The sequence below is a fragment of the Syngnathus acus genome, chromosome 9, assembly GCF_901709675.1.
Source record: "Syngnathus acus chromosome 9, fSynAcu1.2, whole genome shotgun sequence".
In the NCBI taxonomy this organism is placed as follows: Eukaryota; Metazoa; Chordata; class Actinopteri; order Syngnathiformes; family Syngnathidae; genus Syngnathus; species Syngnathus acus.
The window spans coordinates 2,306,819-2,332,670 of NC_051094.1; the positions used below are offsets into that span (position 1 = coordinate 2,306,819).

Consider the following 25,852-nt stretch of genomic DNA (forward strand, 5'->3'; position numbering starts at 1 on the left):
TGCCAGGGGGGCACCCAAAAAAATCTGTGTAATTGTCAATTTAGCTTTATGCAATTTAATGTTTTTGTTTTTTTACATTTTGGAATCAGTACATTTTGATTGGATTTAGAAAAAAAATCCAATGAAAAAAAGAAGATTTATTTGTAGTTACCTTTAATTAGTATAGGTTTATTTACAGAAAAGTCATTGTTACTGTATTAAAATATCACATTGCAATATCGTATTGAATTTTATATCGAATTGTATCATACACAAAAAGCAAGGTATTGCCTTGTTCTGAATCGTATTGTATAAAACACACACACACACCTGCATACTCGCTGTTTGAGACCTATCTATCCACCAGATTTTTTCAAAATATTTATTGATCTACAGGTTAGCCCCCCCCCCCAATTTGGCCTGTAAAAACCATATTGTTGGTGTTTTGAGACAATTGTTTATCCACTGATAATTCTTGTTGCCTGTTCAACTATCCTCAACTGTACCATGCCTTGGCATCCATAGCAGAAAGAAATTGAAGCCAACAAAGTATCCCTTTTAACGCAACTCTTAAAAATAAAATGACTTTCCGAACCAAATTTAGCCTTAATGACATGTCACCATTGAGTTGGACACAGCTTGAAAACAGTTGACACATGTTGCTAAGGTGACTGTGGACAACTGCGAACACGGCTCTCACGGCAGCTCGTGAGCGGTCAGATTAAAGAGCGGATGAGGCCGGTACTTTGCGAGAAGATCCTTAAGATCTCGACATGACCCTGTTACGCAACATTAGCACCGGTGTTCTGACCAACCCACAGTTGATCCCTTCCCTGTACCCACACAAGCATAATCTCTCGTGCCATGCTTGCTCGTCAAATGCGCTAGAAGAAAACATACATGAATGTTACATTAAATAAAAATAAATTAAAAAAAATAAATAAATAAATAAAAATGCATTGATGGATCCGACCCCACTGCATAAGTAAATAATGTTTTTTTAAATCAAAGGATCCCTTGTTTTCTTTGATTTTTAGGCAATCTGTTGGTATTTAATTAAAACCGGCACCTCATTAAGCTATCATTTTAAATTATTTGTTCTACCTCACGACAAATTATGCATACCAGTCTGAAATTGTTGGCTCAGAATTTAAGAAGACAACATGTACCCAAGCCCAATGAGATGTAATGAGTGAATAGTCCAGGCCCACACGCACTTATGGATCCGGCTGGTCAGCCTAATACAGGCGCCCACAGCATGGGACATGTTTTTATCTCTTCATATGGGTGTTACTGGGCTCCATGCCCAAACACGGGTGGACAGGTCCATTGGGAATATTCCCGCATCTCCAGATGGCAATTTGCCCCTCACGGCGAACCTTTTCAGTTTGCACATTTGCATCAGATGCCGTCTGCGTTGCATTATTCCAATGATGTCCTTTCAAAGACATTGATAAAATGGCTGGCATGCAATCTTCACAGCAGTTTGCTCTCGTTACTATATAATCTGTTTGTTTTTTTAATTCGGTGCCATCAAATGTGTTAAGGTAGCTTATACATTAGGTGGTGTACAGTTAACATGGGCTGACCTTGATAATTAAAACAGAGAACAGAGTGGGCATTTTATTAAGTGGCACCCACATGCGTTACGTGCTTTATTTCACAATGCTTCATTCTTCTAATATGAAGCTTTTCTGAATAACTATGATGAGTACATGCAATGCAATTCTTCATCCATGCCTGTTACATTCCCATGATCACAAATACACAGGATGTGAATTGTAATTTTTTGCTAAGTGTACTTATAAAATCAAATCGAATCGCTTATGCATTACATCCATTAGCTCATTAAGGCTATACGCACAAAGCCCTTCAGTCACTTGTCCGTGTGAACCCACTGAACGAGAGCGCCGTCATGTTTCAACAAGTGCCTGTGATGCAACACGACCACTTTGATGCTGTCTGTAACCGTGTCGCCTTTATTGAGCCGAAGATGGATAACATATAAACAGCCATGTCAGGAAAGATGTTTAAGAGCCGAGTGGGGGCTGGGGTGGGCTGGGGGGGATAAGGCTTCACAGCGCTTACCAGCGCAGGGACCCCCAGAGGTCTCCGCTCCAAATCGATGCGATGAGGCCTCTACGTGCTAACGCGATTGGCCGCAGGGCTGATGCGGGCACGTTTAGCGCGGACGCGAGCCGGAGGGAAGTGAACGTCGGGTCGGGACCCTCCAGTGGAGCCTTGTGTGCTTCTGCTAAGCTTTGTCATGAACGTGGGCGGATTGCAGGGTTGGGGGAAGGCCAAGATGACAGAGGGTCAACAATAATGTCCTCTAAAATCGAGGTTTGCGCAAAAAGCACTTTAAATGCACGTTGTCCTGTTTCGAATTTGTAAAGTACGTTTTCTCTCAGACGTACACAGAAAGGCTTCCTTTTCTCTCTCTCTGATGCTGCTGTGCCTGAAGGTGTAGTGGGAGGGAGGCAAGGCAGAGGTAGGGGAGCAGAGCTCAGCGTGGGCGGTCGGCATCGAGGCCCGCTACATTAGCAATAAAACTCTATGTAATTAGCATGTCTTTGGTTGATAATTAGCGTTGTTGAGAGAGTGCCACTGAAAGTGTTACACAGCCTCTGCAGCTACTGCAGGTTTACAAGAGGCTTCAGGGCTTTCTCATGTTTTTTTTTTTTGCAGTATCCGTTGAACACGTTACATGTCATCATGAGATGATTTTCCAGTAGGTTGACGCTATGCTTGCAGTTCATACCGAGCAATTTAGTGATGGGAAAATGAAGCTTCAATGTTGCTTCATGAACCAGTTGTATTTTTTGACTCCAGTAGAAGGCAGTGTTAAAAAAAATCAAATAGAGATTTTAAGAAATGGCAAGTCGGCGTGCTGGTTCTGAAGCAAATATTCATTTTCACATCACTGCTGACATTACAAAGAGGCACATCTTGATTTTAAAAGGTCTTCGCACATAATACTTCCATTTCAAGCCCTTTAAAACCATGTCAGCCACCATAGTTTGCATACTTTGGATTAAAATACAAGCCTCAAACTGTGAACTCAACGAAAAGCAAAGGCAGCTCCTCAGTCATATGACGTCCAAGTGTGTCCTCTTGGCAGCTCTGCAATAAACTCCTGAGTCTGGCTCCAGATAAACAGACACATTCCCAACCTTGCACTCTGCCTGGCCAGTTTCCTGGACATGTGAATGATATCACAGAAGAAAATGGAAAGCATGGAATTCTATCCACCCTCTGCTTTTCCTTCTCTTTCAGTATATAGGCAGCATTCGGTGTAAGTTATGGGAGTAGTTAATTGCCAGAGTATATTAAAAAAAGTCCTTTGGTTGTGCTCGTGATGACTGACAGTACCTGCAAACCTTCCACGTGATCGCTTTAAATCCAACGACGCATTTTGTGGGCCAAATCCCTGATCCACAATGGAGTCGTTTACTTCTTCCACATTGGAATGTTTGTGAAAATACAAAACATTTTAGTTATGATGAATACAAGTCTGATTCTTGATGGGAACACATTTTGCACAAAATGCGGTGGCTTCTAAGCAAACAGTAATGGCAATTGTGTTCAAGCCGGAAGAATTTTGGTGACCTCAACATGTGCACCACCCTCATGCCGTTGGTGAAAGCATCACATGGCGCGGCACATGGCACCCGGAGTTAAGCCGACCTCGCCGCCTCCTGACCGTACCTGTCAGAAGACAGGCTCCTAGCCAATCCCATTGCCGCAGATTAATCTAATCTGAAAGTTCAGCTCTCCTCGTAATCTTCCACAGCAGCAGGAGCGTTAGGATGCTTCTTCCTTTCCATCCCTCACCCGCCCTGCCTCGTTTTTTCCTGCTCACCTAGGAGGATGTAGTCCATGCAAAGGGGGGGAAGTGTGGGACAGAGGGATGGATGAGTGTGAGCAAAGGAGGAGGGAGGGGAAAGAGGGATGGTGGGAGGAAGGCTGGTAATTATTTCCAAAGGTCATTCTGTTAATGACTACCCGCTCGGCTAATGAGATTCAGCAAAGCTCCCTGGCCATGTTTCACCCGGCGTATGTTTCACCGATGTGCCAAGATGTGTGCGAGGCACAGGTGTGTACTCAGTCCAGCGACGGGCGGCAAAGTAGCGGGAAAGAATGTCGACGGGGCAATTAAAAGAACAAAGACATCGCCTTGTAAATATGACAGAGAAACCATTAAAAACCCTTGGCGGACAGATCATTAGGTACACTTGCGCGCTGACATTCTGTTCTAAATTTCTTGATAAATAATGTTGAGTGTAGTTTGACGACTCGATTGGTGAGAAATGAATAAACGTGTTTTAGCCCAGCAGATGTTGCGGCTGGTGAGTTTTCACGTCCAATCTATTCCATTAGAAGCAATTTTATACGGATAGTGTACATTAACTCTGTACAGCGAGTCAGTCGCAGGACATGTGATCTCCCTCTCAGAAGTAGCAGTGTGCTCATGTTCTGGCCCTCGCGCTTGCGAAAATAATTTTCCAGCTTGTGTGCTATTCTGTGTGCTTATTTGGTTTCTAAACACCGTGGAGAACATTAGCCTTAAGGAGTTTCAGTGTTGATCAGCTTCACTGAATGACTTCTTCTCATGCCTCTCAAAGGCTGTGTAATCGTGGCAGCTTGAATAGCGACGCTAATTTATTTGCCATGACTTTGACATGGAATCAAGTCTTCTGTCCCCATGGTTGTCCAAGTGTTGTGTCTCGTGTGGCGGTTTGAAGCTTTGAGGTGTGACGGGGCGGGGTCAAGCCATGGCGATTCACAGTGCTTCAGTGTTTGCCGTCGTGGCGCGGGACGGGCGACACGGGCTGAGGTGAGGATTAAGGTCCGAAGCCGCTTTGACTGCCTAAGTCAATTAACATTATGACACTGGGAAGATTAGGAAATGAAGATTTTGCTTAAGGTAGCCCTGAGGAAATGTTGGGATTCATATTTAGCCAGCATTATACTTTGCATTTAATATACTTGGATCCATTGTAAATAAAGAAAATTAAATTATTCAGGCTCAAGCTTTTGCCAACGTGAGTGGGTTGTTAATCATTCTAAATTGTCCAAATAGAAAATAAATAAATAAACAAATAAATAAATAAACAAACAAATAAATAAATAAAAAGAAGAATCGTAAACATTCGACAACAACAGAAAAGAGAGCGACCTCTTACATGATTTATTTTTTTTTTTTGGCTGCAGCTTTCACAACGTATATTTCCTGAAATGTTTCCCAAATGGCCGGGACGTCCGAGCGCCTTTTTGGAGGTTGCACTTGTTTTCATAGGCTCTGTGTTAACAACAGTGGCAGCTGTAAGTAAGCTGATGAGTTGGTGGAAAAGCAAACAGGCTACTGTAAACGTGCAAAACCTCTTGTAATGTTCCATGTGTCATGCACGCTGGTTTCCTTCCCCCCTTCCTGTCTTCACCAGCTTCACCGTCCTCCTTGCGGCCGCCGCCGTCGTTGTTTTATGTTTAAATTTCGAATCTTAAACGTTGCTCCTGACAGTAGCTGTTTTTCTTCGAGCTATAGGTTTTAAGACTTTCACAATGACTGCTTTATTTTGCTACATAATCAACACAGAAGCCGCTATCATTTACATTTCACTGTACGTGACCTCTTTGTTTTATAATAGATGCTTTTATATAAAAGGCTAAAAAAAGTGATTTTAAAAATAGTTTGTGGTGAGGCTAAAAATAGTTAGTAGCTGGCAGTCTATGCTGGAAGGACTCTCCCCCCCCCCACACACACACTTTGGATTGTTGGTGTGTGTGTGTGGGGGGGGTGTTTTTCAAACAGAAGAGTGAGTAAGCAAGCAGAGCTTCATGCTATTCATTCAGTCATCATCTCCCCCTTTCTTTTTCCCTGTGATCATCCAGCATGAATAATTGCTCTCATCAACCACATGCATGACCACCATCGGCCCAGACCCCGCGGTGCCTATAAACATTTGATCCGTTGAATAAAGACGCCTGTTATTGAATTCACTTGGCTTCCCCATTCCCCACGCTAAACCAAACAGTAGCTTCCTGTCTTGTTGTTTGTTGAAATTCATACATAATAGAGAAACACATGTAGTCCTCTCACAATTAACGCTAAGACCCTCTTTGTCCTTGTGTTTTAAAAATTTAGTATTGAGAAATGACCTTTGACCGGCCCCCCGAGCATTATCCAGGCCTGGCACATTAGACCGAGAAGAGAACTTTGCTGAGTTCCTTTTTAACAGACTAAGCCTCTTTTAATTTTATACGGCAGGGCTAAAAACAAGAGGCAGATAATGTACTTGATGTACCAGCTCAGCATTTTTTTTCTCGCTCCACATCAGACAGCCACTGTCCAGAAAAGCAGAACCTCAGACGTTAAACTTACGACCGCTTTGGATGGTGGTTTTTTTAAGGTCAACATGTTGCAACGGAACTCTGAGGTAGGCACATGACAACAAAAGGAGCTTTTTAAAAATAGAGCGTTTGACATGGGCCAATATGCGGTCCCTGTGGTGTGGACAGTCCGGCCACTTCTGAGACCACGCTGCCAAGGCCGCCAGCCGAGGTTTTTCCACTATCCAGCCCCAAAACAATTCACGCTAGCCAATAAGATGAAATGATGCCTTGTTCTTTGAAACTATTTGTGGAAAATTTCAAATAATGATCTATTTTTAAACATGGCATTCCCTTCACCCGGCCCCAGAGCTTCCGTCCCCTCCTCTGCCGCCGCCCATGCCCCCCCTCCTCCCTCCTCACCATAATTGCAGCTTTGGGCAGGGTTTGGAAATCCAAGGTCACATTACAGAGGTCAAGCAGCTGGTCATTGTTACTCAAGGCCTCCCTCAGGCTCCCTCTTCCTGCTGTGGAGCCACGCGATAAGCGACCGAGTGACAAAAGACGATAAGTCATGATTGGTGGCCAGCGCAAAGAGGGAAAGAAAAAAAAAAAAACAAGACTTGAGGCGCTTGTTTTAAAAGGCTCCAAGTTTTGGTATTTCCATTTAGGATTGATATGTCACGGTTGCCGCTAAATGAAGTCCTCATAAATTATGAAATCCAAAATCAATGCAGACACATTATCTAATATGTAGTTTAGAATCAAGACCGGGGTGGGGAGGGGTGGGGGGGGGTTAGACAGAATAAAAATGGTAGAGTGTAGACATAAGTGCCCTCTTTATCCACTTATCTGAGCTTGTATTGTCTCATAATGTCTATCTGGGTAATTATACAGTGTGGTGACTTGTCTGAATGACCACTTTGTTCACTGGGCTGGGATGCCGCCGCTGTAGCAAAGCGTGTTGGATTGTGACATGTGCTCAGTGTGTGTCTCTTTCCATATGGGAACGCTGTGCCATCTGCTATTGTGCTTTCTTGCGTACGGATGGACGGACCAGCTAGCTAAGACCGCCTGGGTGTAAGTGGGCTCTTGTCTACGGGGGCTTTTCCCAATGGGGTTTTTATCACGTGCAAATCACACACAATGCCATGGTTTGATCATGTTTGAAGTTTTGTTATGCACATCATCCCTTGTGAAATTGAGCCTTTAACCATTTGTGCCCATGAAAGGTGGCGTAGCCTCGGAATGAATCGCTAAAGAGTCCTTCACTTTTCCGATCAGGGTTTATGAAGATCGTAGTTATCAAAGTCAAGGATCGGGGGCCAGATATGGCCCGCAAAGACAAATTGCACATGGACTTCATGTGTCAATACTAAAATTACAAATTCACATTTTAAAAAATAGAGAAGTTGCTAGTAATTTTTATTAGATTTAGATCTGTGATTTCAACACTATTTACTCGTCAGGTTTGTTGTGTAGCCTATATTCTGTATAATATAAGGCGTTGACAGTCATAACGGCTTTCGAAAGGAAATTATGACTACAATGCGGCCCGCGACAAAAATGAGTTTGACACCCCTGATGAAGATGGACGATTGTAGGTACAAGGTATAATGAAAGGAGGGGTGCGCATTCCTCTCATCGCTAAATCTCTCCCCAAATGTTCACTCGCACGTGCACACCATGCAGCCGTCATCTGTGGACACGGCCCTCGATATGGTCCTGGCATGTTCAAACCACGCTTCATGAGACTGTGGCCTTCTTTGCCTTTTGGTCTGCCATCTGCTTCCAATAAACGAAGCCAGCCTGGTCTCGCTGATGCCCCCCCACACAACCACCACTACTATCACCGGCAACTCTGAAAAGCAGAGAACGAAAGAGCGACAGTGTCCAAGTGAGTGACGAGATGAAGAGCGAGAGAGAGAAAAAAATGAGAGAATCTTCAAGCCATTATTATCCCTTTTGTATTGCATCTTCACGCCATGACTGTACTGCCAATGCAGTGGTGCTGAAAGTGGGTCCACTTTATAACCACCTGACCTGTTCTAATCTGAACAAAACGGGCCAATGTCACTTTCACCTGTTTCACTTCTATTGACGCAATGTCACGTTACTCATAGCTTTCCTCGTAAATTACAATAGCGTCGCAATCAGGGTAAACCATTTGGGGAAAAAGTGTCAGGTATTGTATTTCAACTATTATGAAAAAGAGCTACAATGGGGAAAATCCTTTCGAGACATCATCTTTTTCTGAAGTCTCGTTTTGGCAAAGACCAAAAATGAATAGGAACAAGCTGTTTTCGTGAGAGCATGTTGCACCAATTCTGCTGGCTTGAAAACATTCAGATCCACGATCTGTCGCCGATAGCCATAAACACAATATTGAACGCGTCTTACCCTTCAGCCACTGCCAAGGCGGCGGTCAGCAATGAAGAGCTTTCCAAACATAACCCAACAGTTAACACACGCGTCTGTCAAAAATAAAGACCGGACCCTTCTAGCCAACAATGTTTTGACTCGAGATGTGATGGGAGTCCACAAAAGGAAAGGGGACGGCGGCACAGTCGAGCAGAGGGAGACAGACTGAGAAGCAGACTGGGACAGAGAGACGGATCAGAGGGCTGGAGAGGGTGCGAAGGGTGGCAGAATGCCGAACAGAAGGACCCGGCGATGGTGGGCATCAGCTGTCCCTTTCAGACCCCCGGGGGGGCCGATCAGAATTCGCACCCAAATACCCTGCGAGGATCCTCGGAGTTATTACTCACACCCTGGACTGTGCTAAGGAACTGTTACAATTTAAAACACATTTCCATGACAGATGCTATACAAGAACTTCAGAAACAAAAGAAAGCGGAATATTCCAAGTGGGTCTATTCCAAGTCGAACTCAGTCGGGATGATTTTGAAGCAACTGAAACAAATTGATGGCACCGTTGAAGAAGTCTCAACCGGTTTGCTGTCGACAGAACAACGACATGGGATCAACTAAGAGCTAAAAAATGTTCCAACCTGACGATATCATAGTTCCGTTGAACGGACTGCCAATGTCGGCCTTCCTAACTTTTGAGTGAAGAGCTAAAGGGTACTGATGAGACGGGTGTCTAAGTATGTAGGCCACCGTGTCTATGCCGTCCCCGCTTGGCAGAGGCCCTGTGACAAGTCGAGTCATGAGGGAGCATCATGAAGAAGGAGTTTAATTAGGAGCAAGCCTCCAAAGGGGCCGCAGAAAGACATAAGAGCCAAGCAAGCAAAAACGGATTTTTTTTTCACCCCTCCCTCCTCTCCCAAGAAGTATAGCTCTTCTTCGTTCTCCCGTTGGCTCACTCTCACACACGCGATGTATAAATACATACAATGACGTTGGAGTCTAAGGTGCCTTTTACGGTGATGCGAGCGCCACGGCAGACGTGATTGGTTGTCGGCTCGGGTGTCGGATTTTGGCAACAGGTGTGACGTCGGCGGACAGGTGGTCATAACTGGGATGAGTGGCATAGCGCCCTCGCAGCACTCTGTCAAAATGCTGAGCCCCGCTGGAAAGTTAAACCCGGGGGGAGGGACCGCGAGTCATATAACACTCTGCGACCTATCAACACCCGACGCAAGCGGTGTTGCGACCTCCTTGCGTGACCACTCGTTGGGTCTTTAAGCCCTTTTGGATGCCTCTGATGGTTGCTATTTTTTCCTAAGAGGGGCTTGTATATTTGATCTAGGGATGGGCCTTTGACTAACTGGAACAGACTTTTATTTTTAAAGTTGGGCTTCATATGGGCTCACGTAAGGACAATAGATACGGTATCGACACAACGGATGGAATTCGGGGCAGTTGACAATCAAAAAGGTTGAACAAAAATACAATGGCCATTCCTGGTTGTCCTGGTTTGGTGAAGTTTGCAAGTAAAGTTTTGGTTTGTCATGAAGAGAGCGAGGGCAGAATTCAACTTTTGTCAGTTCAATACGATGCATCTCTAGGACCCGAGAAAAAGGGAAAGAAAAGTTGAAATTTCACATCTCACGCCTCGTGCCAAAAAAGACAGCGTGATGAACCTCTGCAACCCCTTTGTTCTCCTGACTCACACACCTCGCATGAAGCGAGAGCGCCTGTTTCACAGCTGCTCCGTTAGAAGTCAGATCTCCTTGCGTTTGTTTGGTGTGATTTCCTGAAGACTGTCAAAGATGTGAGAGATGCTTTCAAATTCCGAATTCCAGATTTCCACCCTCAGCGGGCAAGTGAGATTTTGGGAAAAAGCGAGAGGAAGAAGGCGAGCCGACGAATGTTGACACGCTTATACAGTAGCTGCTTCGCCGCGAGACGCCTCTGGAATCAAACGGCAATCACGCACACAAAAGGAGCCCTCTAAGTTCACTAAAACCACACTCCAAACATCCCTTTGTTGTGCTGACATGAGAGATGAGCGGATCCTTATTTGTTTTCTAAGCAGGCAGATCGTTCCCTGTCACCGGCTGCCGCTCGTGATGGAGCAGCTAGCTAGCATCACACGTAGCGCCAACACAGACAAACAAAGAGGAAAGAAGTTCACGGAGATTAACTTATCTTAGCAGCTACCTTCCTCCTTTATACACCCACACTGGCACCGCCGCACAATCCTTACACACACACTTCATCAGCATCAAATACAGGGTGTACTAAAGTAAATTTAATTACGCCTGTCTGATATGGAGCCTCAGATGAAAGTAGGGGAGCGCAGTGTGAAGCAATGACTACACAGGCAGAAGAAGGCCCGTGATATTCCTCCACTAGACTAATCTCCCTTTATTAAAGCCAGGGGGAAAAGAGACGGGAGGCTGGTGATGGTTCGGAGTGGAGAGAAAGAAGGGGGGTCTGCCTTTGATGAGATCTCTAACTGTCAGCTACTGTACTTTCTTCACTTGCAGTCTCGTCGTCTTTGTCTCACTTTACAAATGAACACAACGTGGATCAGCGGGAGATGGTTTGTGGCTGCTTCTTTTGGTTATCACGGGAGTCGACAATATCCTCGGAGAAAAAATCTTTTTGGATGGCCGACTTGTTGGAGATTTAATGGGGGCAGGTGGCCATCAGGTGGACAAAATTGAAACTGCTGCCTTCAATAGTGCACCTTCAGTGACCCCGGACCTTCACGTTTGGTCTTTTTTGTCATCCCACTGGTCATTGTTGTTTTTCTTTTTTTTTTTCCTGTTATCCGGCTCCATTTAAGGGCCACCAAGCACCTAATAATAATATTAATAATAAAAGTGAGTCCTAACTGACTTGAATAGAAGAAGTACATAGTATGCGTGTATTACAAAAGTTTTTTGTTGGTTGTTTTTTTTTCTTTTCAGAAGTCATTTTGGTTGTTTTATTCAATCAAATAAAATGACATTTTAACACAAATGTTATCATTTAGAACCCATTGATGGAAGATCCTGCACAATTATAACTAATATCTGGGTCACGGTTAAGTTTCGTCGGAGTTAGCTTTTATTTTATAGAACGAACAAAAAAAACGAGTTTGGGGGAAAAATTGGTAAAAAAAAAATGCGGCCCTTCAACTGTGCTGTGCCACTGCTTTGTTTACAGACATTGAGAAAGAAGGGCCTAAATGGCTGTGACAGCCCCGACCCCGATGCAGACGACTCGGTCGGCCACAGCCCCGAGTCCGAGGACAAATACAGGAAAATAAACGAGGACATAGATCTGATGATCAGCAGACAGAGACTGTGTGTAAGTACCTCTTGTTGAACCCCGAGTCTTCCTCACCTCTCTCTTTCCTCTCTCCCCCCACCTCACCCACCCCCGCTGTAATGTTTGTTGCTTCGTCCTCGTCTTCACGTTTCCGTCATGTCTCCTCGCCATCCGTCCCTCCCTCCTGTGTCGGTTGCGGGACCCGGCAGGCTTTGAGCAAGAAGGAGAACAAAGGTGGCGAGAGCCCGGAGCTTGAATCCACTCTCATCCTCACGCCGCGAACTGAGGAGAAATACAAACAGATTAACGAGGAGTTTGATCACATGATTAAAAGTCATAAGATTCCTGTAAGTACGGGCTTTTGACGTCACCCGGCGTCCTCGGCGAGCTAACAAAATGCTGACTGGCCGGTTGGTGTTGCGCGAGCTAACCCAGCTAACCGCCATTGTTTGCCACCAGACTAAATACACAAAGTGAGAGTACGAGGACGACCGCAGATTACAATGTATACACAGAATGGGGAAAAAAATTACAGCTCTCACTTTTTGCTTATTGAGGAGAGGTCCTCTAATTTGACATAAGTGCAGCCACAACCGGCAGCCATTTTTGCTTCATAATTGCACACTTTCTCTCGTTTAAACGGCTTCCCCACCGTGAACCTGTTCCCCACGATGCCTGGCTTTTTGATTTCACGAGGAACTGCATGCACAAGAGTGTAACATTTGTCAAGACCGTGCCCCAAAATATAGCATGTCAAACGTTTTGATTGTAGTTTTGATTTTACAGACGAGTCGCTTGCCTGAAACCACGCCGTAAAAGCGGCTTTGTGTAAACGGACCCTTCCCGCCATTCACAAAGTATCATCATATTGAAATGCTTACAGTAATTCTATGTTGGATCATTTGGACGAGAAGAGTAGTGTGTGACAAAACCTTTCATGGAAGGAAGAGAGATGCGGTTTGGTGAGCTGGGGGGGAGCTTTCTGGGTGAGATGCGATTGGGATCGGCGCTGGGGTGTGCGGTGTGTGTTGCGCGCAAAACAAGTGGCAGTTCAGTGTGTGGTCAGGGTTGGCTGCCGAGCTTCGGGCCTCTCTCCATTGCAGGGGACGCAGCGTAAAGGCGGGAGATGAGTGAGAGCAGGAAAGATGGCACCCGTTAAATGACGTGTGCAGTCTGATCAGATCCTCTTTAAAAACATTCCTTAAACCAGAATTCATTTTCCTAAATGAAGGCTTTAACTATCCTTTAAAATACACTTAATCCTTGCTTGATTGAGAGTTTTAAGTCTAGACAACTTTATGTACGTGATAACTCATAGGTGTCAAAGTCAAGGCCCGGGGGCCAGATACGGCCCGCCACATCATTTTACGTGGCCCCCGAAGACAAATTGTGCATCAACTTCATCTGTCAATACTAAAGTTACAAATTGTCTTCACTTTTAAGAAAATATGATCTTTTAAAAATATTTGAACAGTTTTTATTAGTCTCCGGTTTCAAACTTTGTTATTCATCAGTTTGTTGACGGCCATAAGGAAACTATGACTATGATGCGGCCCGCGACAAAAATGAGTTTGACACCCCTGTACAAACAACCAATGGGTGTCTCTCCTCCATTAATGAGGAAAATTACAAGTAAAACAGTGATTAAAATTGACAAAAGTGGAAAATGCAGCAAAGTATATTTTCCATACAAACCCGGCTGATTCTCCCTATATTGCTTTCAGGCACATGGCAGTAATTTGGAGCCCTATTTGCTACTTCCTAAAGCTAACATTGAGAATCCAACCACTTCCAGGGCACTCCCAAGGTTAAGCCCTTGTGCCAAGTGACACAAAAAATGTCACATGGAAGGGGAAAAAAAAGGTGCTTGGGGGCTTCTAATGTTACTGATGAGGCTGCACGCTGATCTGAGTAAATACCACCAACACTTTACATTAGCGCCATGAAATGGAAAAATAAATCATCTCAGATTAAACTCAAGCCTTGCCAACTCAAAAGAAATTTTGCAAAGGTCTCAGCAGATTTGCGCAAAGATGAAGACAGAGTAGATGATCATTTGGCCTTTCAGAGCTGAGTGTGTCATGTATTTTTTTTGATTTACTGTCATAAAATTGGACAGAGTTCCTGGCAGGGAAATGCACTTATTTGGAACTAGTCGTCTCTCTCCGAATGAAGAAAGTGACTCGTTAGGATTCAAAGCCATCAGTTTAATTAAGAGCACGTTGGGTTATTGTGCCAGTTGTTTTCTCGGCAGTACTTCCCTGACGCACCCATTCGCTACTGCCTTGTGGTCTTGTCATCTGTTTTACTCAATTGCGCATGGTTGTCTGATGTTAGTTTTTCCTTTCAAGCTTTTGCCCTTTCTGTTTTTCCCCCCCTTTTAATTTCCCTTGACTTTATCCCTCTTTCTGAAACAATACAGTCTTGTATTTGCAATTTGTAAATGGATTCAAACCGGCCTCTCTTGTGCCTTTTTTTTTTGTCTCAGCAGGCCATGCCCCCGTCCAACTACGACATGCCCGTTTCCATCCCAGTCAGCAACCAGAACAATCTCATCTACAGCCATCCCGGCGGCTCCCTCGGAAATCACAATCTGCTACCGCTGACGCACCACGGACTACAGAGAAACAGCATGTCGCCCGGAGTTACACACAGACCCCCCAGTGCAGGTAGGGGAGGGGGAGGGGGACTCGTCTGTTTCTCTCTGGCACGCCGAGCACAACTGAATTCACCGATTCACTGATTCACCTGCGTTTTTGCGGTCGATTCGAATCGAGCTGACTCGTTGTCTGGCCCCCGCGTGTCAGGGACATCAAGAATCAAGTCTGTTGGTTTGTTATTGTTGTCCCGAGTCCTTTTTCAGGCCCACTGGTCTGAAAAGTTCAGCCCACACCCTCACCCTGTCATTACAAGTGGATGGGAGAAACGCCAGCACAAAACTAAATATGAGCTTTGGAGCTTGCAGCATCCATAGCAAACCGCACCAGTTCTGAACCTTCCCACCCCTTCCACCTCACATAGCTTAAAAATAATAATGTGTCATTTTTCTTGGACCGCGGCGTCTAGTTGCTCGGTGTGCTTGAGAGGGATTTTGTTTTTTTGTTTTCTGGGAGCAATATGCATTTTGACGCACTGGTGTTGTATGAATGAGTGAGATGTAACACGTGTCCTCGTTGGCGTTTTAGGTGGCCTCATGGGTGCTGACCTCACCACTGGCGCAGGCACCAGTGCTGGTAAGAATGTCCTCTCGCTCTCACACTATTGTCTAGCAACCCGCTCACCCACTCGGTGCTGTATAACGCGTGACTAATATTAACCCAAGCCCAAATGGAGATTTAGTCGGTGATGTTGTTGATGTTAGTGGTGGTGGAGTTCATCTGGGAATGTTTACCCAGCGCTGAGGCTGTGACACATCCTGCCCCTGTTGAGTTTCGCAATAAATTCATACAAGACGGGGAGGAGGGAGGGAGGGAGGAGAAATGAAACGTAGTTCCTGATGAGGTGAAGAGAGGCGCTAAACCGGGCTTTGGAAGACAATCATTTCTTGTATTCCGTGTACTGTAGAGAATTTTTTTGAATCAGGTTTGAAGAATATCACTGAGTCTAAATATCAGAAAATGAATTGGTAAAGAAAATATTTCATTAAAACTGGTCACACATCAAATCTAAATCAAGTTGTTAAATAAGCGTTCAAAGAGTTCATAAAGATAAATCAAAAATAAATCAAATAATAATAATTTGAGAATAAAAAATAAAAATAAATCAAATAATAATCATAATTTGCGAACCACTGATTTAGAAAAAAGAAAAGTCTCTTAAATAAAAGAATCAGTGTATCTAAAAAAAAAAATGGATTTGGTGCTTAACTGACCAGATACTGTTCATAAGTCTGAGCCTGCTCAGGGGAACATTGTGGTTGTCTAAAACCAATCCATTTTAAGTTCTTTGTGTCTCCTTACAAGCAGCTTTTTTACTTCTCCACACATTAACAACTACCATATGTCTTGTAACCGAATTAATGCCGTGTTTTAGTGTCTAACCGTAGCCCAAAAACCTACAGAGATTTAAGCAAACCCGGAAACTTATGTAAGCAAATGTAATGTTTCAGCTTCTGTGTGCCAATAGGGTTTGTCCCTCAGGGCATGTCAGGCCAAAGTTTATAGCAAAGCGACCTCTATTTAAAGGGTGACATTTTATAGCCTCAACATATTTTACAGTGTAAAATGGCGAGAAGGGGCGCTGGCTCAGTGGGGGCACAGCTGGGCCAGCCCTGTCTGGCCCCCGGGGCCCCGTCATCGAGGTCACTGCTTGGTTTCTCTGTCTGGTCACTCGTGGCGCGCACACACACACAACAGGATCATTTATTGTGGCGTACGTTGCTTCGACGGCGTGTTGCGAAGCACTGCTTCCAATGTACTCTTTGTGTCACCGGGGCCAATGAACAGAGACGCTCTGTGAGGAGTGCGGCGGCGCGTCGCTCGGCAGCGGCAAAAAACACGCCGACGTAGAGAGAGACTTGTGCGAAACTAAAAGATTCCATTCAAAAGGGTCCTTAAATCATATCTAGAGGCAGAGTGGGGGGGGGTGATGAATATCCATTGGTGCTTGTGTGCAAAGGAGAAACAGCGGGGCAACACACATGGAAGTGTTGTGTGAACTTAATCGGTCATTGTGACGTTGAGGGAGTCAGTGTGAGGTGGCTGGACCGCAATTATTCAGAAATACATTTTAACAGGGCCTCTGCTGCTCACAAGTTTAGATCAAAAATTGTACAAATAGCTGTCAGGTGTTTTTTCAGTGTGAAGAAAAAAGAGGTGTGTGTTTGTGTGCGTATGTGTGTGTGTTTCCATAGATGTCATGCTTCCACCGTGTGTCTAAAGAGACAAAATGACAGCAAGTTCCCACATGGGACTACTATTACCTGGGGTCCCCCTGTAGTGTGGCAGCATTGTTGGAAAAAGAAAATTGTCTTGTGCCTAAATCCCACACACGTTTGTTAAGTCCATTGTTCTAATTGTTTCATGGTCTTTTTAAAAACACAACCAGGTTCTTCAGATTGAATAGTGAAGTGGAATTTCCCCCAAAAATTTATTTTTTAACTTTTTTCTTTTAGACTGACAGATGTTTAAAATACAATTTGCATTTTTTGCTAAATGAAAGGAACCCATTCACTCAATGATGTTGGAAGACGGTACGTGGATCTCCAGCCTGGACTACCAAAGCAAATACGTTGCATTAGTAGCCAGGCATGACGTCAGAATCTCAATGTGCTATTTCCACTCCAGTGCAGTGAGGACAGGTTACTGAAAGGCTGAGTCATCGTGCGTCCTCTTCTGAAAGGTTGTGAAGGAACATGGCTGCTTTTATCTACAGCACATGTTCCAGTTTTAAACGTCTGCAAAAGTTGAGACAAAAAAAAAAACAAGGCGAGGGATCGGAACAAGGTCTCATGATGGAGCCGTAATCTTTTTTCGTTTTAAGGGAAATCAGTAAAGCAAATGAGTTCAACTTCATGAGTAAACTTTTCGAACGAATTTTGATATAATCAGTCTATATGTGAACGCAACCATCTAATTGCCTCTCGACTTGGCTGCGTCTTCTAACTTCCTCTCCAAGCGGTCGGTTGCAGCAAGTGGACTCACTTTGAGTCGGAGCATCTGCCCCAAAATCAGAGGGGGGGGGGATCAAACGAGCAAATGAAAAGACTTGACTCCCAGTTCCCCATTTCATTTGCTTAATGACTTGATGATTCGACTCGTGAAGTGCTTTAAGGAGCGGCGTGTGCCGCTGGTGATCATGTTGCGCTAATAATTGACTGGACCGCAGCCATCTCCACGCGACGGCACCGCGCAGATGTCTGATTGAAGCCTTACCATCACGAAGTTCTGACCAAACGCCGTATTAATGTCGCCCGCCCGAAACACCGAGGGTTATTTACCAAAGTGTGTGTGTGTATGCGTGATGTCAATGCGTGTTTTAGGAGTGTGTGAGGTGGCATTCATCTATCTCCACATGCAGCCACTCGAGCTCACAAAGGGCCAGCCATGAGAATAAGAGAGCGGGAAAAGCTGAAGAGGCAGCTGCCACTTTGCTAATGTGAGGATTGAGATAGAACCAAGAGGGAGGCTCATCCAAAACACACACGTGCATCCATATGCAAAGATTGATTTTTACTTTCAAAGACGCTGCTCGCTATATTACGGCCCGCCATTCGCACGGAAAAGCGCGTATATTAACAGAATGACATCACACGTGAAGCACCCACACATGAGCCCAACACACACACACTTTTATCATTCTTTCCCCGTCACCACTCGCGGCGGTTTACTCGTCAAACTGTTCAAATTGTGCTTTTTGAGACTTTTTTTCATTTCCAAACAACAAAAACCTCGCTCTCAAATTAAACAAAGATCAGCAAAGGGAAATTGCCCAGGAAGACATCTGCGACTCATTTTCCCCCCGGAGTATATGATTAGGAAATTCATTTATGTCTAACGTATAATTCCTGCCTGTCTTTCAAGTGGGAAAGTCCACACTGCGCCCTGTGTTCTAGCCCTTGAGAGAAGGGGGGGGGGGGCACCAGCTTGTGGCATTGGGTTAGAAACAAAGAATATGTTGCTTGCAGGAATGCTCCCCTTCAATTTTTTGGTCTTTATAATACTGCGAGGTTTTCACCGCATGGTTTTTCAAGCGTGTGCTGCACTTGTGTTCTCGAGCCGGTGGCAGCCCCAAGGGAGGGTCTTTGTGCCGAGCGACCGCGCGTGTTTAGTTCTGATGGCCAAATGATGGGCCCCGTCCCACTGTGGTCTTGCTACCCGTAATTTGATGTTTTTACATGATTCACTGGCTGTTGCCGGGCACATGTAGCCTTAACCGAGTGTGACAGAGTTGGAGGGGAAGGTCGGCTTTTTGTACAGCCGCCAAGTAAATGATACGACCGCTCGAGGGTCTTCTGTCAGAAAGTAACGACTTGAAAGAACCGCAAGGTGAAAATGGAATAGTGTGGATCCTGATTATTTTACGCAGCAGGATTTGCAAAAGTTTGAAGAATGATTTTGCAAGAATAGTAGAACCTAAACAATCCACGTGTGCCTATTGTACCGCCACATTTTTTGGAATGTTTCTAACAGTGCCATCTTTGCTTTGCCAGGAAACGGATATGGCAATCACCGCAACTCTCCCGGTCTGCTGGTCTCTCAGGCCGGCATGAACAAGAACATGCAGGCAAAGTCACCCCCGCCCATGAATTTAGGCATGAACAACCGCAAACCCGACCTCCGTGTTCTCATCCCGCATGGCGCCAAGAACAACATGCCCTCCATTGTGAGTAAACTCTTATCTGTTTCATTTTTCTTCAAGCTTGTCCATTTTTTAAAATAGTTGTATCGGACCTATTTGTTTCCTGACCAAGTCTAATTTATGTGGTTCTCCATTTTACCACTTTGAAAATACAAAGATCTCCAAGCATTATAAATAGTAGGACTAATTGTTTATCAAAAACAAAAGTTTTATTGCTGAAAAGTATTCATCAAAATTCCAATATTGTCGCAGTTTGTGCGTGTTTAAAACGCGGGAAAAGAAAAATTCATATATTGATCCAAATCACTCAATTCAAATGAATTGCAAACAAAAAAATTCTAAAAATACTTCTTAAAGATTATTTTACTCCTATTGAAATGCATTCATAATCATTTCATGAAAAGTAGGAAGTAAAATAATACATTTTTCATTCCGACTTCAACAGTGTCTTTCAATTTACTGTTTGTCTACTTTGACCTTTTCCCCTTTGCCATCATCGAGGTTATTTTAGGTAGCGTAATGATCTTTGTAGCCGCTTCTTCTTTAGACCCGCAACTAGTCGTCACTTTCTATTCACTCACATTCTCTAATTTGAATTTATCACCCTCCCCATCTTTAATGCCCTCAGTCTGATGACGTCGATCTCCTCCTGGTAAGTCGGACTGCTCTAATCCCAGCAGCCTCCCTCTAATGAACCAATATTGCAAAAACTGGCTTTTCATGTGCGCCCACTTTTTTGCTGCCACCACTAAAATTGTTGGAGTCTGATATTTCTGACTCCAGTTGACTTTTTTCCATCTCTGTCGCTGTCTGCGCTGAAGGTTGCAAAGTGGGCTGTGTTTGTTTTGTTAGGACACATAGTGCCCCCTAGCGTTGTATGTCTGTAACAGCACGTTGACCTGACATCTAGTTCTCATAAGTTTGACTTTTAGTTTCTGCCTTTCCCATTTCTCTGTGCATTTGACACACACACCACACATACGCACACAATTCACAGTATTTATTACTGTGATTTGTGTTCCGGTTTCTTTTTTTTTTATTGCATCTTTGGCCAACAAATGCTCACCTTCGCCACGGCAAAAGCATGTCCACTCCCTTTGCCATCGCTACCCTACGTTGCCTTGGAGACAGATGGTGTTACTATAGCGACGGTGGGCCCTCACTAAGGGTAAATGACAGGGTTGGCTGAGTTCAGTGTGTGTCAGGCAATTGCTTCCCTGCGCAAGTTGGCATCGCATTCATTTTGCCAGCATCTGTTAAGTGAGAGAAAGGAAATGAAAAAGACGAGTAGAACTTGGTTGCTTTGATTAGGCTGCGCTGTCCGTTAAATGTTCTGAGGGCTCTTTTTTTTTTCTCCTCCCCTCATCTCTTTTGTCTTTTATCTTTTCCTGTCGCAGAACCAGAGAATAAACAACTCCCAGTCTGCTCAGTCATTGGCCACCCCAGTTGTGTCAGTAGCAACTCCAACTCTACCAGGACAAGGCATGGGTGGTTACCCGTCGGCCATCTCCACTTCTTATGGTACAGGTATGTGCCGTTTGTTAACACTGTAATGGGTCAAATTTTAGTTTAAATTGTGCTCAGGTGGCACGCAATATAATATATAAAAAAAGATGTTCAATAAAGATGTCTCTGATAGTCTCTGCGAATAATTGCTTTAAATAATTTGTTTTGGGGAGTTAGTTGGTCATCACAGTTCTGGAAAAAAAAGAGGCAAAAAAATCCAAGTCGTTTTCTTTACTTAATGGCACATTGGTAACATTGCCTGGTATCGATTTGGCAACGACCATCTTAATCCTGGTGTTCAATAAATCTGGCCTTGAATTAGCCATCATTTTGGAAACGTTGTTCAACATTTGAACAGAAGAGGGTGCTGTTGTCACACAAATGAAGAGCGCTTCATTTAGGGATGGTGCCACGTTGTTCAACCCACTTACACACTCCTTGCAACTTGCACAAATTCCTGATACCATTTTTTTTTCTTCTTCTTATGCAGAGTATTCCCTGAATAGTGCAGACTTGTCATCGTTGTCCGGCTTTAACAGCGGCAGTTCCCTGCACTTGGGTTCAATGAGCGGCTGGCAACAGCAACACCTTCAGAACATGCAACATTCGGCCCTGGGACAACTCGGGTGAGTGGGTGCAGACCCATTTTGGAATGCATGGATCATCACACAAGAATGATGTCACAACCAAGTAGCCAAAGAGCGTAGAGTGGCACCTCGACAGACCCGATTTATGACCATTTATGGGGGGTTCGATATAGCATATGACCAACATCTGTATTATACTGCCCCCTGTTGTCCATGACATCCAAATCAGAAAGCACTGTTTCATTCTTATCATTCTATTTAATTATGTCATTATTAATTTGTTTGTAGAAAGTAAAATATTTAGAGTGTTGTTTTTCCTACGATTGGGGGCATTTCCACTCATTTCCGCGAGGAATGATACGTTTTGTTGCATGGACAAACGTCGAGGCACCACTGTAGCGTATGTCACCGTTTTCTCCAGTCTTCACAGCACAAACACGACACCTCTTGAAAATCGTCAAATGCATGTTTGTGTGCTCCGTATCTCTGTAACACCTTTCCTTTCCTCTTCCTTCCAACAGAAATTGCTCTAGCTCTCACTTATGTCAGGGTTCAAATCTCTCCCTGCCCTCTACTCAAAGCCTGCACATCAAGTCCGAACCTGTTTCTCCTCCTAGAGATCGCACCAGCAGCACACCCGGGGGCTACGGTGGTGGCGGTGGGGTAGTACCCCCCCAGAACCCCGCTTCCCGCCAGGACTCGGGACGCTCCCCGGTCGATAGCCTGAGCAGTTGTAGCAGCTCCCACGAAGGCAGCGACCGCGACGAGCACAGGAACGAGTTCCACTCTCCTCTGGGACTGGCCCGGCCCACCCTGGACGAGCGCGAGAGCCCCTCCATCAAGCGGGTGCGCCTGTCTGAGGGCTGGGCCACATGATAGCGCTGCCCTCTCCCCAACTTAACCCCCCCCTAAACAACAACAGCCCCCTTGTCAATACCACCATCATCTAACAGCCCCTCTAAAAAGTCTACAGATTTTTTTTTTTTTTTTTAGTTTTGTTTGTATTTTTGCTGAGTGCGTGTGTGTGCTATACGTATGACATCACATAAACCGGCGGGCTCTTGTAGATGTCATTCGGGGATAGGGGAGGGGCGGGGTCTTCTATTTCTAGTTGGGGAACTATGCATAACTTGCTTTGCGTTTGGATACAAGCAATCACAAATGCATATATCTTCACACCTGTGTACATATATGCATATCGCCAACAATAGTCAGGTACTCTGTTTCCATACAAGTTCACCGCAGAGAATCATCAGTGACTAGAAAAGACAAAAAAAAAAAAGAAAATGAACATACACGCCGTATGTACAGTTTCATCGCTATGTACCGTCTCCCTCGCAAAAACAAGTGTGTGTTAACATTAGATGATGTCATGTTGCAGGTTCAACGTATTTATGTAAATAGAGGTCAAAGGTAGTTGGGGGGGGGGGGGTCAAGAGGTTGCCGGACATTTCAAGATTTATTTACTCGCTAAAGAAAAAGCTAATATGCAACATTTGAAGGACTGTACAGGTAATCGGACCCCAATACGTTTGGAAGTTTTGGTGTGTAAAAAAAAAAAAATGGGGTGAGGGAGGGGTGGGGTGAGGAGCACCCTCTGATCCAAGAGTAAGGTGTAATCAATAAGCCTCTGGATCTAGTATTAACTATCAGTATTATTAAAGGAGGAAAAAGAAAACAGAAAAAAACAATTGTACGATACACTTGCTTATATTTTCTTATGAAAGGAATACAATGCAAAGCATTTTGTGGCTTTTTGTAGTTTCTATAAGCCAGAATGTGTTTTTGATAGCTTTGCTAATAAGAGAAGGATAGTGGAGGGGGGGGGGGGGGGTTAGTGCATGGGCTTTGGAGCCCAAAGCCATGAAACAGACTGAGATCCAATGCTTTGCTGAACTGTTTTATCTTTGTAGAGGTTTGTTATTAAACGTGTATTTCTAATTATATATAATAATGGTAATATTAAGAATCTTTAAAAAAAAAAAATCTGTGAAATTAACATGCTTGTGTATAGCTTTCTAATATATAAATATATATAATAATTTTTTTGTTGTTGTTTTCTTAGTGGAGTTTCAATGTGCAGTCGCACATGTTTGGTTTGTTTTCCTTTGAGCCCTGAGCAGAGCTGGTAAAGAAATCACACAATCACGATCTGACCCCAACACGCATTTGTCGTCTCACGTCTCATCCTTAAGCTTAATTAACTTATTGAACATAACCTTGTTGTCCCTCCTTCAGTTCGACACAACTTGAGCTTGTCATATCCAAGCCGTGCAATTTTCCTTGTTAGCAATTTAACTAATGCAATTTTGCAAATGGATGGTGAGGAATAACTCTCAAATCATTTGCATTGCTAATTTGATTCCGTATGTCCTCCGGTAGAATTATTTTCCAATCAAACATCATTTGCTCGACAGGAAAATGTGATCACCAGTCGCTAATTTCTGATCGATAGCTCTTTTGATGACCCAAACTAGCCACTTATCTCTGCCTCTGAGTCATGTATCTGCTGTCATTTAAGTGTTATGATATTTCAATGTGCATATTTCATGCAGGTTCACTTTGTTGTTACTGTATAGTCTGTGCATTCAAACGGGGGCAGAGCCTCTATAGCAGTGTTCTTCTCACTCTTATTTTTTTTTTTTAATTCAGTACAAAAAGGCTGAGAGGGAAAAATAAAAGATGTTTGAGGCGAGCGAGTGGAGAAACCAAAGCCAGTGGCATTTGTGTGTTGTAAACTTCTTATTTACACATTCATTTATGTTTTTATTTTGCAAGCATTGAAAGATGACAATAAAAAAAAAATATTCAAATGCACAATTTCTTTCACACTTTAACTCCACTCAAGTCCAGGTTGACTTTGTGTCGATGCCAACAACATTTGCCCCCACTTGTGCATCGAATTTGAGTGAGCGTGCGCGCGCGTGCTTAGAAGCGAAAAGTCACGTGACCGTAATTCGCATCTATTCACTGGTGTCATGTCCTGGTGATCAATTACAGTTCAAATTTAACCAAAGACATGAATTTATATTTTCTTGCTGTTGTTGTTGCAATTACTATTTTTTTTTTTTTTTCATCTGTTGATCAGTTGCTGTGTTTTCGTTGAGATTAAAAATGAAAAGTCATGTTGGTACCTCCAAATGACCCAAGCAGTACCTCCGCTGATGTATTGTGCGGTCACTTTGCAGTGCAAATGGGAGAGCATCCATCCACCTGTACAGCCATGTGTAATAGCAAACCATGCCTCTTTGTTACTCCACATTGTGTGGTTTATTTAAATCTTGAGGGGGAAAAAAAAAAAGCGGGATCTGTTTCTGTTCAATGCTTAAATCCGTCGGTCTGTAGTGTGAAATGTAGCTTGTGTTAACCCAGGGACTGGGGCAGCTTCGGAAGTTTGGTGCAGAATTTGAGCGGCATAAGCTGGCCTTTGTCGCCACTTGACTCATGGTGATGGTGTTCAATGAAAAGTGTGTGGAACTGGACTGGACTGAGCTGCCTGTGGTGGGGCTGGAATACACAAGTCTCCTCGACTAGAGAGGAGTTGAACTGTTTGTACTTTGCAGAGATTTCAGTAAACTTACTGGCTTTCTTAGTTATCCTCATCGTGACTTGGTGTGACTTCATTGTGTTGGACTCGTTTCTGCATGCAGGCTTTTTGTTTCAGTGCGGATTCAAAAGAGCCCTTCCCCGTGGAAGTGGTGCAAAGAGATGTTGCGCAACACTCAAATGGCGACAAAACGCAGGACTACTAATCGCAATTTCTCTTAATTACAAGGAGGGCTTATTTACATTTATTTGAATTCATTTTTGAAAGCAAATAATAATAATAAACCCTACTATTTGGCAAATACACAGTAGTACTTTTTTAACCATTAATAGGCCTGTAGTGGTCCCAACTATTTGAAGGCCCCTTCTCTTTTTTCCCGTTTCATTTATAGTCAGATAAACCGAAATTGTAAATGTTTGAATTCTTTGCAGCTTGACGTCGTATGACTTGCTTTTTATTTATTTTTTATTTTACAGGTTTTGTTTCAGTCCTCCCGTACCTCACCTTTGTTAAATTCGTTCCATCATTGACAAAAACGCATGTGTATCTAAATACTGTATTGAAGAAACTCCTGTCGGTAATAATATAATTAATCTAAATGTGCTTGTAAAACGAATATTATAGCCCAGTAACATTTCTATACAGTGTGAACTCGCGAGCGTTCATATTTATTGATGAACACATTAAAAAATCCATTGTGTTTTTAAGATATCCAAACAAGAAAAATTGTATTTTAGCAGTGCATATTTAAACAATGAGAACAACACTAGCGCTATTTGAACGAATACATCCTGTTGTATTAACTTTGAAAACACGTTGAAAATAAATATGAGCACCATACCAAGGATAGGCTAATATAAATGTGTTGCAAATAAAAAATCTCATTCCGAGTACATAATAAACAGGATGGATGGAAATCTAAATGCTCAATTGGACCAAA

General features: G+C 43.7%; 1 protein-coding gene across 21 annotated transcripts in view; it reads left to right on the forward strand.

Moving 5' to 3' along the window:
- The window catches only part of mef2cb (myocyte enhancer factor 2cb), a 68,786-nt gene extending 43,819 nt beyond the window's left edge, over positions 1-24,967 (forward strand). For 3 of the 21 annotated variants that reach the window (XM_037259890.1, XM_037259889.1, XM_037259891.1), the window contains 9 exons: positions 11,869-12,012; positions 12,183-12,320; positions 14,462-14,642; positions 15,159-15,206; positions 19,124-19,296; positions 19,901-19,924; positions 20,670-20,799; positions 21,269-21,404; positions 21,887-24,967. In XM_037259890.1, the coding sequence (XP_037115785.1) occupies positions 11,869-12,012; positions 12,183-12,320; positions 14,462-14,642; positions 15,159-15,206; positions 19,124-19,296; positions 19,901-19,924; positions 20,670-20,799; positions 21,269-21,404; positions 21,887-22,241 (1,329 nt within the window). In that variant the 3' untranslated portion in view covers positions 22,242-24,967. Of the gene's footprint in view, positions 1-11,868; positions 12,013-12,182; positions 12,321-14,461; positions 14,643-15,158; positions 15,207-19,123; positions 19,297-19,900; positions 19,925-20,669; positions 20,800-21,268; positions 21,409-21,886 lie in introns of those variants that run through there. The other 18 variants (XM_037259894.1, XM_037259892.1, XM_037259899.1 and 15 more) reach the window with 18 other exon arrangements.
- Positions 24,968-25,852: the final 885 nt, after the last annotated feature.